This window comes from Strix uralensis, chromosome 32 (assembly GCF_047716275.1).
Source record: "Strix uralensis isolate ZFMK-TIS-50842 chromosome 32, bStrUra1, whole genome shotgun sequence".
Classification (NCBI taxonomy): Eukaryota; Metazoa; Chordata; class Aves; order Strigiformes; family Strigidae; genus Strix; species Strix uralensis.
Window position 1 is genome coordinate 2,957,220 of NC_134003.1, and position 14,002 is coordinate 2,971,221.

A 14,002-nucleotide genomic window follows, 5' to 3' on the forward strand; every position below is an offset into this window, starting at 1 on the left:
GCGAGATCTTGGGAGCCCGGCAGATGTAAAGGAAGGGATGGAGGGAATACAAATACCCGATTCCTACGCATCTGGACAAATATTTGCGTTAAAAACAGAGGCATTTTTTGCGCGCCATCTACGACGCCTGCACCGCTATAGAGACGAAAGAGGCCGCCGGCGGCAGGGGAGAGCTGCCTCAAGCGACGCGCCCGGCAGATTGGTTTGAGGGGCTCGGCCCCGGATCCCGGCCCGCATCGATGCTGAAGTCTCTCGGACTCACGGGGTGGGGGAAAATGGTTTATAAATATCAGTCTTACGATCTGCTGTGGATTTTTGTTTCTAGCTAGGCCTTGCAGTAGTTGGAGGTACGAACCCAGACCCGCGACCTCTCTCTTTCCCTCCCTCTCTCTCCCCTTTCCTCTCTCAGGGGAATCGTTAGGTAACGCAAGGCAGACCACGGCTTGTTGTAAACCAGGGGTGGGTTTCGATAAAGTTAATGGATGTTCAGAAGCCTTTGTTGAGAAATAAAGCCTCTGTAGAGGAGAGGACCTCTCGTGTGGTACGTGCTCTATCCCAGCCAAGGGAACCAGCGAACCCGAGTCGCTCCCTCTCCCGCTTTGGGTCGAGCGGGACGTGACGCCGGGTCCTCTCCCGCAGGGGTGACGTGGGGCTGGGTGTCTGGGGTGGGACTCCTGGGTCCCCTCCCTGAGCCCGCCAGGTGTGTGGGGGGACGATCGGCGCTGGCTGTGCCACCCTCCGCTCCGGCCAGGCCACCTCGGCGAGGGCTCGGGCACCACCCTGCCCTTCACCACCTGCCACCTCCCGCCCAGCAGCATCCCCGGTACGGCCACACCACGGACAACCTGCTCGGGGGGGTCCCCGGGGGGGTGGGATCCTCCCCATGTGCCCCGTGCCTCAGTTTCCCCAAGCTGACGGGCCGCACCGTCCGTCCAGGCACCTCGTGGGCACCCTGGAGAGGACAGTGGGCAACCGCCACGTCCTGGTGTGCCCGAGCAGGGTGGGGGCGCGGGGGCAGATCCCCTCCTTCATGCTACGGGCACCGGATCGGCGGGGAGCGAGCGAGGGCTCGCAGGGAGCGTGCAGGGGGGTGGCAGCGAGCGTGCCGGGATCGTGGTGAGCCCTGGAGCACCCCGGTCCTTCCCAGGCTCCCGCAGAGCCTCCAGGCTGGGAGCATCATCCGCCCTCCAGTAGCTCAAGGCGCTGGTGACGCTCTCCCAGCCCTTTCTCCAGTAGGGTTGCTCGCACCCGCGTGTGCAAGGCCTCGCACGGGGACGTTCGCCTACTCCCTGGGGCTTCCTGTGCCGGCTCCTGGTGAACCAGCCCCCTCGCACAAGGGTGTAACGAGCTGGGGGGGCCTCGGCCTCCCCCCATCTCCCCCAGCCCCACTTCCAGCGGCAAGGGCGAGTTTGCTGCCAGCCCGCGGGAGCTCTCCCGGCTTGTCCCCTCGGAGCCGGCGTGCGTCCCTCAGCCCGTCCGGTGTGCGAGGCCCCTCGGCAGGGCTGGGCTTTGGCACGGGGGTCGTGTGGCGCCGGCCACGGGGGCTTTTCTCTCCCCGCAGCTGGGACGGCAGCCGGGACATGACGCGGTGGCAGGGACAGACGGGGACGAGCGGTGGCCTCGGGTGAATAAAGGACGTGGGTGGGAGCGCGGTGCCCAGCGTGTGCGTGGGGGGGGTCTTTTTCTGGCAAATTTGGCAGCGCCGGTAGCAGAAGAGGGAGGTGAGGAGCCCCGGGCAGCTCGCAGACGCTCCTCGGGCCAGCACAAGGGTTTTATTTCAAGGGGGGGGGGTTGTTCTTCCCAGGGGAGGGAAAACCGAATCGAGCATCGGCGCTCGCTTCCCAACACCGAGCGCGCCGCGGGGCTGGAAAAGCCTGGCTCTGCGCGGGAGCATCCCGGCGCGGCGTGGAGCGTGGCGAAGGGGGAAGCCTCTGCCAGCCGGCCGCGACGCCCGGCACGTGCTGGTCAATATTTAATCCCGGCGCTATTTAAATTATATACACCCGCGCCCGAATTCGGGAGCCCGAGTCCCTTCTCAGGTCGGGCCCCGTCCTGCCTCGGCCGGTGCCGGTGAAACCCTGGTGGCGATCCCGGGTGGAGGTGATCCCACCACGGTCCTGCCTCTGAGGCGGCGGAGGCTGCCTAGTCGGTTGTTTTGAGCTTAAAAAAAAAATATATTCTAAAAAAGAAGGAAGGTGGCAGTTTGCCGGCGGAGGAAATGCCGGCTGGAGGCACCGCGGGCTCGTTGATGGTGTCGGCATTGAGCTGCTGCCGGTGAGACACTGAAGCGTCGGGGTTTAATCCCGGTTTTGCACCGAAGCGTCGGGGTTTAATCCCGGTTTTGCTCTTCCGGAAGGGCACCAAATCAGCCTCCGCACCAGGACCGGCCTCGCCGCGATCCCCTGGGGAAACCGAGGCACCGCGGCCTGGAGCCGAGAGGGGCCCATGGGAGGTGCCAGCGTGGAAAAAGGGAAAACTGAGAGGATTTGGCACATCTCGGCTGCGCCCGGCAGCTCCTGGTGCGCTTCGGGAGGGCGGCTGCGTCCTTTCGGCAGAAATGCCGGTTGGGCACGAGGTGGGGGCTGCCGTCCCCGCTCCCTCCCCGCGTCCCCGACCCGATGCCTCTGGGAAGGAGGGATTTGCCGGGGGGACGACGACCAAAAGCCACCGGGAGCCAGGCGAGGATCGCTCTGCATAAATTACCGCGGGGTTAAAGCACTCGAGGTCGGCTTCTCCTCCGTTGGGGGAATCAGGCAGTTCAAGTCTGGGCTGAAAAAGCCAGGAATCTGCAAAGTCCAAGAGGCTGGGTTACGGAACCACACAAGCGGTGGCTCATTTGGGTGTGTTAATTAGTGGTGGTGCCCCGGAGCGGGACAGCGGGTGCCCAGGGCCGCCACAGCCGCCCACACAGCCGCGTACTTACACGCTACAAAACCCGGGAGTTGCTCCACTGTCGCTCCCGTCCACCCTTGGACCTCATCTCCTGGACGGCGCCGGTCTGCAGGGAGGGTGCAGAGGTGTCACCACCACTGCGGGACCCATCACCCAACTGCGCCGCCCCGTCACCCAAGCGTATAGCCTGTCACCCAAACGTCAGGCTGCTTCACCCCACCCCGTCACCCAACCGTGAAACTCTACTACCCCAAAAACAACACCCACCACCCCAACAGTGACACCCACCACCCAACCATGAGATCCACCACCCCAACAGTGACACCCATCACCCAACTGTGAGATCCACCACCCCAACAGTGACACCCATCACCCAACCATGAGACCCATCACCCCAAAAATGACACCATCACCCAACCATGAGACCCATCACCCCAAAAATGACACGCAGCACCCAACCATAAGACCCATCACCCCAAAAATGACACCATCACCCAACCATGAGACCCATCACCCCAAAAATGACACCCATCACCCAACCATGAGACCCAACACCCCAAAAATGACACCCAGCACCCAACCATGAGACCCAGCACCCCAGCCGTGCGTGTGGGTCGGGTACCATGGGCAGGCCTTCGCCCGCGGCCATGTCGCCAGAGCCGATGTGCGTCAGGTGGACGAAGTTCATGGGCTCCCCGATCATGGAGCGGTCGATCCGTCTCCTCCTCTTCTTCTGGAAGCGGATGAAGGCCATCAGCCCCCACCGAGCCCACAGCCCCAGGACCCCACACCCTCCCCGAACCGCCCAGGCTGAAGCTACTCACAGGCTGTGGCTTCTCTACGACGCAGCAGCCCAACTTGTGCCAGAAGTCGCTCATATTCGCAGCGGCAGTGGCCAGCTTCCCTCCGTGCTGGGCCAGCTGCCAGGGAGGGGGGGGCCACGCCGGTGCAGAGACCCCCACGCGGGGTCACTCCATGGGGACAGCTGGGGGGACCTGGTCGGGGTGGCACGGCGTGGAGAGGAGCAGCCGGCTGCAGGAGCGAAGGGAGGGGTGATGCCTGTGGTCCTGCCTCCCCAAATCACCCCCAAATCCACTGCCCAAATGGGGCCAGAGACCCCCCCAGGGACCCTGGGTATTGCACAGAGACCCCCCCAGGGACCCCAGCTGTCACACAGAGACCTCTGAGGACCCTGGGCATTGCACAGAGATCCTGAGGGACCCCCCTGGGCATCGCACAGTGACCCCCCCCAAGGAACGCCCTGGGCATCACACAGAGACCCCCAGGGACCCCCCAGGCATCACAGAGAGACGTCCAAGGACTCCCCGGGCCTCATACAGAGACCCCGAGGGACCCCCCAGGCATTGCACAGAGACCCCCCCGGGGACCCTGGGCATTGCACAGCCACCCAGAGGAATTGTCCCCGTGGCCAGGGCAGGATCTGGCCCCGGCCCCTGCCCCGGTGCAGGACGCGGCTGAGGGATGCTGCAGCAGGATGGGGGGGACGGAGGCAGCCACGGCAAATCCCAACTCCCTGAGCCAGGCGGCTATAAATATCCCGGCCTTTCCGAAAAGGGGCCGGAGGTTGAGCTCTTCCGCTTCGGCTCGAAAAGCAGACGGGGGAAAAATAAATGGGTTCTGCCCGGCCGGCGCAGTTCTATCTCAAAACCCTACGGCCCTGGCTGGGGTAGCCATGGGGGGTGTGGAAAGCGGGGTTCACCCCCAGAATGGGTGCTCTCCCCCCCACCCCAAGGAGAGACAAGTCTTTTGCTGCAAAAGCACCCGGCGGCGCACACAAAACTCACCCACCCACGGAGGGCCGCGCCTGAGCACAACCCTATATCAGCCGCTGGAGAGTCGCCACGCCAGCGTGGGGGGCAGCTGGCGGCTGTGCCGAGGCAAGGCCAAGTTTTGCCGGAGCTCGGCCGCGGCGGCAGACGGGTGCCGGACCCCACCGCGCCGGCAAACAGGAAAAGTCCCTTCCTCTGCCCCTGCGCCGGCGACGCCGGATGGGTCCAAAGTCCACGGCAGCCGGCCGGCGCTTCCTGCCCACGGCGGGGAGGAGCGGGGCCCGCGGCTGCTGGGTGCTGGGCCCAGCACCCCCCAAAAATGGGGTGCAAACCCCTGCCTGGGGTGCCCAGGGATGTTCCGACCCCGCAGGGTCGCGTCGCCTCGGCGCTGTCCCCATTCGTGGCCTTGCTGGGACCCGCGGGCAGGATCTGGCCCCGGGGTGACCCCGCTGCCTCCAGGGGCGACCCCGTGCCCGGGCAGCACCCGCAGCCCGTCCCCTTGGCGTCAGGGCGCCGAGGGGGAGCGGGGGCCCAGTCATGCCCATTCCCCCCCGCACCGGCCCCGGGTCCCAGCAGGGAGACTTGAGACGCGACCGAAGGAGCCCCCCCGAGCGCCCCGTGCCCCTCACCCCGGCGTCTGGGCTCTGCCCCCCAGCCCCCCTCCGCGAGCGCAGCCGCTGAGAACGGGCAGGTTGTGACATGTCTGGGGTGGCGTAAACCAGGGCCGTGCCCACACCAGACCCGCGCACCGGCACCCCCCGGCCAAACTTGGCCTCTCCCCCGGGCTGCGGACGGACAGACGGACGGACGGACGGAGCAGGGGTGGGGGTGGGGGGGCGCTTCTTCTTTCTAACCCCATTTCCTTAGGAAATGAGGCTGCCGGAGCCGGCCCCCGCCATCACGCCCCGGCTCGCTGCCGGATCCGGCAGCACGGTGGAAACGCCTTGGGGGGGTGAGGGGGTACCCCCAAAAATTCGGCATCGCAACCAGTCCCCGGAGCGCTGGAAGAGCCCCCGCGGGGAGCCCCAGGCACGGGCTCAGCCTCATACGAGTCACCAGCGAATCCCCGTGTAAACCCCCGACCCTAAAACCTCGACCCCCCCACTCGGACCCCTCCTTCCTGCCCCCAAACCACCCCCCAGCACCCACTGGGCCTCACGTCCTCGCGCCCAGCGAAGGGCGACGGCTGGGGCCGGATCCGGCCGCTCTTCCCGGCTCGGGGCGGTTGTCGGCGACGGGTCCCGCAGGCCGCAGCTGCCCCAGTTTCAACCCCCCCAACCCCCGTGGGGGGGTCTCACGCGCCCCCCTCACCCCTGCAGTGAGTTGTGTCCGGTCTCAGCCCTCCTGGGCGTTGGGGCCTGGCCCCGCGGTGGCCCCGGGGAGGGCGGCTCACGGCTCGGCCTGCGCCGGCACACACAAAATGACTTCCCTGTTGGGAAACTACCGCTCGGCGGCTCTGCGTCACCGGCGGGACCGGGGCGAGCAACGAGGCTGGTCGGGGTGGGGGGGCCCTCCAGGCCCCCCAGCACTGGGGGTCACCCGCCCCAGGGGTGCCCGCTGGGGTCCCCCCGAGCTCGGAAGGGAGGGTGGCATGCGGGGACGGGGCCGTGCTGGATGAGAGCCCCGGGACCCTCCGGCTGCGGGCCCGGGACCCCCAGGATGGGGAGGCAAAGTGGGGGGAGAACCCCCTTTGCGTGGGACGGTCGCGGCTGCCGCCACGGGGACACCGGGTGCCCGCAAAGGTGGGGGACCCGTGGGGTCGGTAGGGCGGGGGGGGGTCCCGGAAGGGCTGGAGGTCTCGGGGGTCACTCTAAGGCTGGGGGGTCCCTGCAGGGCTGGAGGGTCCCAGGGGGGCTGGCGGGGCTGGGGGATCCCGGCAGGGCTGGGGGGTCCGGGAGGGGTTTGGGGGTCGGGGTAGGGCTTCGGGGTCCCCGCAGGGCTGGAGGGTCCGGGGGTCCCGGTAGGGCTGGGGGGTTCCGGACAGGGCTAAGGATCCCGGCAGGGCTGGGGGGTCCCGGCAGAGTCGGGGGGATCGCGGCAGGGCTGGGGGGGTCCCTGTAGGGTTGGGGGTCCCAGCAGGACTCCCCGGTTCGCCCAGGGGGCTGCAAGGGGGGGTCCTCCCGCCGCCCCCCTCCCGTCCCGGTGCCGCCCCCGGTGCCCTCCCCCGCCTTCCCACGGCGCTTTCGGGGGCCCTTCGGCGGGGTCGCACCCCTCGGGGAGCGGGGGGGGGGGCGGGGGGAGGGGGGGGGGTGGGGGGAGGGAGCCGATCCCGGTCCCGGTGGCGGCCCCGTTACCTGCCCCCGGCGCAGGGTGCGGGGTCCCGATGCGGGTCCTGGTGCCGGTGCCCAGCTCGCAGCGGGCAGGCGTGGCCCGGCCCGGCCCGGCCTGGAGCACAGCTCCCACCCTGGACACCGCCGGCATTGCAGGGGCCGCGGCCCGCGGGGGGGCGCCGGGGGTCCCGGCGGGGCTGGGGGGTCCCAGAAGGGCTGAGGGGCTGGGGGTCCCAGCAGGGCTGGGGGTCCTGGGGTCCCAGAAGGACTCGGGGGGTCCGGGGGGGACTGGGTAGGATTGAGGGGGGTGTCCCTGTAGGGCTGAGGGGTCCCGGGGTCTCAGAAGGGCTGGGGGGTCCCGACAGGGCTGGGGGTCCTGGGGGTAAGCAGTATTTGGGGGTCCCGGCAGGGCTGGGGGTCCTGCTAGGGATGGGGGTCACAGGGGTAGTGGTCCAGGGACTCAGGACTGCGGGGGGGGCCCTGACAGGGCTGAGGTTTCTGGGGGTCCCAGGTGGGACTGGGGGTCCCTGGCAGGGCTGGGGGGGGGGGTCGGCACAACTGGGGTCCCCGGTAGGGCTGAGGGTGCCCAGCTGGGGGTGCAGGGGCTCAGCACTGGCAGAGGGACCCTCATAGCTGGGGCTTCTGGGGGGCCCTGGTAGGTCTGGGGGTGCCCAGCCAGACTGGGGGTCCCCACCAGGGCTCAGCCGTGCTCCCGTTTGCTCCCGAGGCTTATTCACGGTTTTTCCGCGGATGTGCCAGAGCCCTCAGGGACAGAAGCACCCAAAAGGGTGGGAACCCCCGGGGCCACCCCACAGCCGGCGTCAAGCATTGCACCACAGCCAGCTCGGGGCCCTTCCGCTTGCACAACACCCGCCGCGGCCCTGCCACCGCCACTGTCACTCGCCATCGTCCTGCCACTGCCGCCCACCACAGCCCTGCCACCGCCACCATCACCCGCCATCGTCCTGCCACTGCCACCGTCACCTGCCATCATCCTGCCACCACCACTGTCACCTGCCATGACCCTGTCACTGCCAATAACACCCGCCGCGGCCCTGCCACCGTCACCCGCCACGGTCCTGTCACCAACACCGTCACCAGCAAAACCCCACAGCTCCAGCCACCGGCCAAGCTGGACTGGGAGCTCCGGGGTGTCCCCTCCTGGGGGTCCCCAGCCCGTCAGAGGGTCCCACACCTGGGACTCCCCTGGGTGAGCCCCAGAGTGTCCCTTCCCGCGTCAGCCCCCGAATCCCAACCGTCCCCATCGCTCCCACTCCAGAAATCCCGAACAAGGCGGCACTGTCCCCGCTCAGTCGGGTCTCTGTCCTGCACCCGGCCGAGCCGTCGGGGCGGCCCCGGCTGATAAAGCCCCGAGTGTTTGAGACCTCGTGTCAGCTGAAGAGCCCTTTTTTCTTCTTTTTTTGGCTTCCTGTGCTGCCAGAGGACATTGTCCCCCGGGACAGCCCCCCCCCGACAATGTGTCTGCTGGGCCGGGGCAGTCCTCCCGAAACCACCAGGTCCAAAACTGCTGCGGCGAAGAGATTTGTGTCCCCGCAGCGCGGAGGGACCCCGCATCGCCACGTCCCCCGCGGGGTTTGGCCCCAGGTCCCTTCTCACTGAGGGATGTCGCAGGTTTGGGTTGTCCCGCGTGAGCCACCCCTTTCATAGGTGACACCCTGAGGGGAAGGGATGGGTCACACCCAGCTCCCTACGGAGTCACCAACCCAAGCTGCACCCCACGGCCCTGGGGATCCCCAAAAACACAGCAGCTCGCCCCCCCGCAGGGATCAGCATCCTCTGCTGGGCCCCACGTTGGCATTTTCCCCGAGCCGGGCGCTGGCGGGGCCGAGCTGAGTCTGGGTCTATTTAGGAGGGGACATGGGATCCTCTTGGCTCACGGCGGCGGGGAGAGGAGGAGGAGGCAGAAATAGCCCGGCTGAAAGCTGAGCGCTGACAAAAGCACTTGGCACCGGCAGAAACAAGCTGTGCACGGGGAACGGGGAGGAAAAGGGAGAAAAACCCCACCCCTAAAGCCCCAGAGGAATGTTGATACCAAGCAAAGCCCAGGGGAGAGGAGGGCGAGGGCTGCTCTCAGCCTCGCAGGGGAGTGGATCCCGCCTGTGCCCCCCCAGAAAGGGTGTTTTGGGGCTCAGCGGTGGCCGGGGCAGGTCTGAGGGGTTGCATTGGGGTTTTCGTTGCTGCCCTGCTCCGGGGGCCACCGTCCCCCGACACCGCGTCGGCGCAGGGGCCGTGGTTGTGGCCCGGTGCCCGCGGGTGCCGTGGCGGGGAGCGGGGGGCAGCAGGGCTGCGTGAGGTGCCCCCCCTTGGTTCGAAGCAGCCCCTCTCCCAGCCCTGGCAGTGATGCCGGCTCTGGGTGTCTCCCTCCTATTTCTGGCTCCACGTCTGCCTTCAGACACAAAGCCGAGATATTTTTGCCGTGCAGCATCAGGACCAAACACCTCCAGACTCAGCAACGCCGAAAAAAAAAAACCCCAACCTTACCCAGGTTTTTTTGCACCAAACCTCCCTGCGCTTGACCTGCAAAGTGCCCTCTGGCAGCCCAAGGTTTGGGGGTACCGCAGCACCCCCATTTCTTCGCAGGCAGGTAAAAAGAAACATTTGCCAGCACCTTGGAGGCTGAAAACGGTCCGTTATCCCTCCGAATCCTGAGCTGGGGGCTTCAGGAGCGAACCGGGAATCGCTGCGGGAAATCTCCCATCCTCTGTAGGTTTAATATATCCCCGTCTTGGGGGTCCAGCGCACAGGATCCCCCCCCGCGCGGCCGTGGCGGCCGTCCTCCCCCTCCCCGGCGCGGGTGGGAGCCGCTGACTCATCTGCCCATCGTCTCCCCCCCCCTCCCCGACGAAGGGGAATCCATCGAGCGGCTGCGAGGGGCTGCATTGCAGACCCAGACGCGCCAGCAGACAAAAGCGACGCTGCGACGCCCGCGGCTTCCCAGCACAAAGAGCCCGGCCGGCATCGAGTCCTTCCATCCACCCATCCACCCATCCACCCTTCCTCGACAGGTGAGGGGTGGTGGGATGCGGGCGGAGGGGGATGAAAAGCAAGAGGATGCTTTTTTTTTTGGAAGAGATTTGGGTGGAGGGGGGTGTTTGCACCCCAGAATTTTTTTTTTGGGGGGGGGGAACATGAGCAACAACCAGCAGGGATTAACCAGATGAAAGTGTTTTTGCCCCCAAGGGACAAGCGGACCACACTGATCCCAGGGGAAATGCTCTTTTTTTAGGGGTGACACGCAATGCAGGAGGGTTTTTTTTCCCATATTACCTTTTCTGGAGATCCAAATTTTTTATTTCTTGTCACGAAACTCCCTTTTCCCCCCTTTGAAGCTTTAAAACCCGCAATATCTGTCACCGTTAAACCATTTGCTGCTCTTGTGCAGAAAGACCCCCAGGGGTGTCTCCCCGGGGAAGAGGCGATTTCAAAGTGCGGTGGCTCGATTTACCCGGGGTGGGGGGGGTGACACAGGAGCCTTTCGTAGCCTCTGAGCCACATCGGGGATCTTAAATTTAGCAGCTGGTCACCCCGCATCGCGCGGCCGGGGAGCGAGGGAGGGCGTGATTCAAGGTATGTCTGAATCATCCCTTAGGATTCCAATTCCCAGGGCTTAAAACAGGGGAATCAGTGGGAAAAGGAGGATATTTTGGGTCGGCTGGTTGATTTTTTTTTTTCCCCACCTCCGCTGCCAAACGCGGGGAGGTGAATGACATAATTCTGCCAGGGAAAAGCAAGTCAGCGCAGCAGTGACTCAGCTCAGGCCGTGCAGGAGAAAACGCTGAACCATGTCTGCTCCTGCTCTCCCCCAGTTCTCGGTGGATCGGGGTGGGGTTGCGGGAGGGGCTCTGCGGCACGGCATGGCGGGGTGGTGGGCACACAGCCGGCACCGGCGGGGTGGGTGGGATGCGATGGCAACACCGAGAGATGCTTCTTCCAGCCCCTTCTAGAGGGTTCGGCCGCGGTCCCCTGGGGTGATGTGATGCCACGCGGGCCAGCGAGGGAGGGGACGGCTCTGTGGGCAGTGGGGGGACGCGCAGGGACACCCCCTCGCTGCCGGCTCCGCGGGGGGCTCGGCACAGGGAAACAGCGAGAGCCTTTTGCGTGGTTTGGTGGAAAAAGGGTTCATTTGGATCCTGGTTTCTGGGATGTGGGGGACAGCCCGTCTCTGCTCCCCGCTGATGGCACCCCACAGGCATCGAGGTGCCCGGGATGGATGTCAGGAGATGCGGTTGCGAGGGGGCTCCCCCCGCAGCCTTCATTCCCACAGTCCCCTTTGTGCGGGTGGGGAAACCGAGGCACAGGGCGACGAGTCCCATTGCTCCAAATTGCGTCTCAGAGAAGGGCCATGACCAAGGCTGTGGATAAGACCAAGGGTAGAGCTCAAATCTGCACTTAGACCCAGCCTAGACTCCATGACACCACACTCTCCCGCCCCAGCGATATTTTTGGGGGGGTACCCTGTGGGATTTGGTCAATATGGCAACACCTGAGAGTTTCGGCCACTTTGGGGCAACTCCTGTGCCTTTGGTAGAGCTTTTCTCCTCCTCCTCCTCCTCTCCCCTCACCCCCTTTGCCTTCACAGCCCAAAAATGCTGGACACCATCAGCAGCCAGTACGACTCCTTCATCTACTGGAGGATGCCGATCCCGCGGCTGGATGTGGCGGAGCTGGAGGGGCTGGGGCTCAGTGACGTGGCCCTCTACAAACCCAAAGGAGGGCTGGGCAAGCTCGTTGGCGAGCGGGACCAGGTCAGCCAGGACATCTCCGAAGAAGAGGACAGTCTGCTGCAGTTCAACACCTTTAATTTCTGGAGAGCTCCTATCGCTAGAATTAGCTCTTTAGATTTTGATCTAATTTGAAGCCCTCTGTTCTGCCCCTCCTCACCCCCCCTGCCCTCTCCCACTCCGCTAGGCATGCCAGGATTTGGTTTTGTTGTCAGTTTGGAGGTTGTTTTTTGTGTTTCTGGGCAGTTTTTGACATTGCTAATTAACTCAGCAGTTCACCCCGGGCCTGATGGTGATGGGCTCCCCGCAAAGCTTCAACCTCTCTCCACCTTCCCCCTCTTTTCCTCCCTTCTTGCAGTAGCGCTGGAAACACCATGACGGTACAAGCAGGGGGTAACAGCACAGGGGGCAAATACAAGGGGAGGGGGCGGAAACAGCCACCCCATTGCCCCACGTCCGCATGCCAGAGGGTGCGGGAGGTGCTGGGGGGTTTCTGCCACCACCCTGCACCCTGCGGCTGTGTGACCGTGGGCGTCCCTGTGCTCTGGGACGAGCGTTTGAGCTCATTTCTCGTGTGCTTTTTTAAGAAACTCATTTGTGCAAAGGGAGCGGCGCAGGACCGATGGGAATCGTCTTCGTTTCACAGAAAGCATCGTCCCCGCTCCTCTCCCAGGGACGCAGAGACCCTCTGCGCTCCCCTGGCCCAGTTTCTCCAAAAGCTGCTTCGCCCGTTAAACCTTCCCCTTGGGAACGCAAAGTGGAAGAGGCAGGGATGTGCTCGGGACACGGGCACAAACCTTTCTTGAAAGAAATCATCTCTTTGAGCCTTGTGGCTTTGAGCCTGAGCAGGAGAAATGATGGCCAGGAGGGTAAATGCACATGGAAATGTTCTGACCTTGCTTGGTGGGGTCCAGGCTGGATGTTCAGGGCCCAAAATTTGATTTTTTTCTCCCCCATGTGCTTTATCCCAGGCGTGACTCCTGACTGGGTGTATCGTGGGGTCCGGATGGGTAATGAGGCTGAGCTGAAAGATAAGATGGGGAATTTAGTTTGATCTTACCCCCAAATGAAAACGTTTCTGGTTCCCCACCCAATTAATCAACTCCTCTAAAAATAACAACAACAAACTGCTGCATTCACTCAAGTGGAAGCCTTTTGTTTTCCTCGGGGAGGTTTTCACCTGTGCTCTCTGCAGGCTGAGGTTTATTTCTGAGCATCACCTCAAAATGGGGAAAAAAAATGCCAACCCTGATAATTTCTGGCTTTTACGCATTTCTCTTTTTTTTTCCAAGATTGTTTTCTGGGAGAGTGAACACAACTGGTTTGTCTTCTTGAATGTGCTTTCTTTGGGTTTAATTGGGGTGAAGTTGTGATGTGGAGCATCCTGAAACTGTCCTAAGAACTGGGGGGGCATAAGGCCAGGGGGAGGCTGAGGCACCACTTAAAAAGTGCCCCCAAAAAGAGGCAAATATTGGGAAAAAAGGCACTGTTATGAAAAGGGAGCGCAGCTCTCCTGTAACCTCCAGAAATGACCCAGCCTGCTGACTTTGAACCACCCATGTAAAACCAGAGGTGAAAAATGTAAACCCTCCTATGCAGAGCTGTTTGATTTCTGTGTTCCCACCTGGGAAAACCCACAGGAGAAGTTATTTATTATGAAACTTTAAATAAAATGATTTAAAAACATACACATTCCTGTGGACACTTGAAAAATCCACGTAGACCAGCGTCAAGTTCTTCCCATAATTTGCCATTAAATTGGTTTAAATCTTTTTATGGTGAGCTGAGAACGGACAATCTGTCTTTGCAAGTGCTGTGGAGGATTTAAGTGTGGAAAAACTAAGCCTAGGGGATTATTTTAATTTAAAGACATTTCTATTATTTAAACTTCAGCTTTTCCAAACCCCACAGCAAAATGTCCAGAGAAGAAAGAGGCCCCCGGGTTTCACATTTACCTCAAAACAGGCGCTTTTAACATATTAGGGGCACCTGAGGGGGGGACGCACCACAGAGAGGGGGGCTTGGAAACCCTTTCTTCAGGGGAACCCCCTCCTACACAGGAAGGAGTTCAGACTTTAACATACATCTATCTATCTATCTATACAATATTTATAAATCTATCGAAGAACCAACCAAACATAACAAACATCCCCTCACCTGAGGGAGGCGCCGCCGCCCTTTTATAGTTGGCGCCTAAACGCCTCTGCCGGAACTAACTACAGAGGCGCATCACCCTCAACCGCGGTACAGATCAAGTAAAGCTCTTGTGATATCCTTCCGCTAGAGAAAATACTCCCTTCCTAGGGCT

At 63.1% G+C, this 14,002-nt stretch overlaps 2 protein-coding genes across 5 annotated transcripts; one reads left to right on the forward strand and one right to left on the reverse strand.

The window, feature by feature from the left end:
• Positions 1-1,753: 1,753 nt before the first annotated feature.
• On the reverse strand, positions 1,754-7,063 carry CDC42SE1 (CDC42 small effector 1). Of its 4 annotated transcripts, none has more exons than XM_074853033.1 (5): positions 6,977-7,063; positions 3,717-3,924; positions 3,515-3,625; positions 2,924-2,998; positions 1,754-2,786 (listed from the first exon to the last, which is right to left on the reverse strand). In XM_074853033.1, exons 2-4 carry the CDS (start codon positions 3,768-3,770, stop codon positions 2,927-2,929), a joined length of 237 nt encoding a protein of 78 aa, XP_074709134.1. In that variant the 5' UTR covers positions 3,771-3,924; positions 6,977-7,063; the 3' UTR covers positions 1,754-2,786; positions 2,924-2,926. The 4 variants fall into 4 exon arrangements, with proteins under 4 accessions (XP_074709134.1, XP_074709133.1, XP_074709135.1 ...); XM_074853032.1 differs by lacking the exon at positions 6,977-7,063 and adding an exon at positions 5,994-6,146; XM_074853034.1 differs by lacking the exon at positions 6,977-7,063 and adding an exon at positions 5,842-5,987.
• Positions 7,064-8,390: 1,327 nt separating this feature from the next.
• On the forward strand, positions 8,391-13,382 carry MLLT11 (MLLT11 transcription factor 7 cofactor). Its single transcript, XM_074853031.1, has 2 exons — positions 8,391-9,978; positions 11,553-13,382. Exon 2 carries the CDS (start codon positions 11,560-11,562, stop codon positions 11,827-11,829), a length of 270 nt encoding a protein of 89 aa, XP_074709132.1. The 5' UTR covers positions 8,391-9,978; positions 11,553-11,559; the 3' UTR covers positions 11,830-13,382.
• Positions 13,383-14,002: the final 620 nt, after the last annotated feature.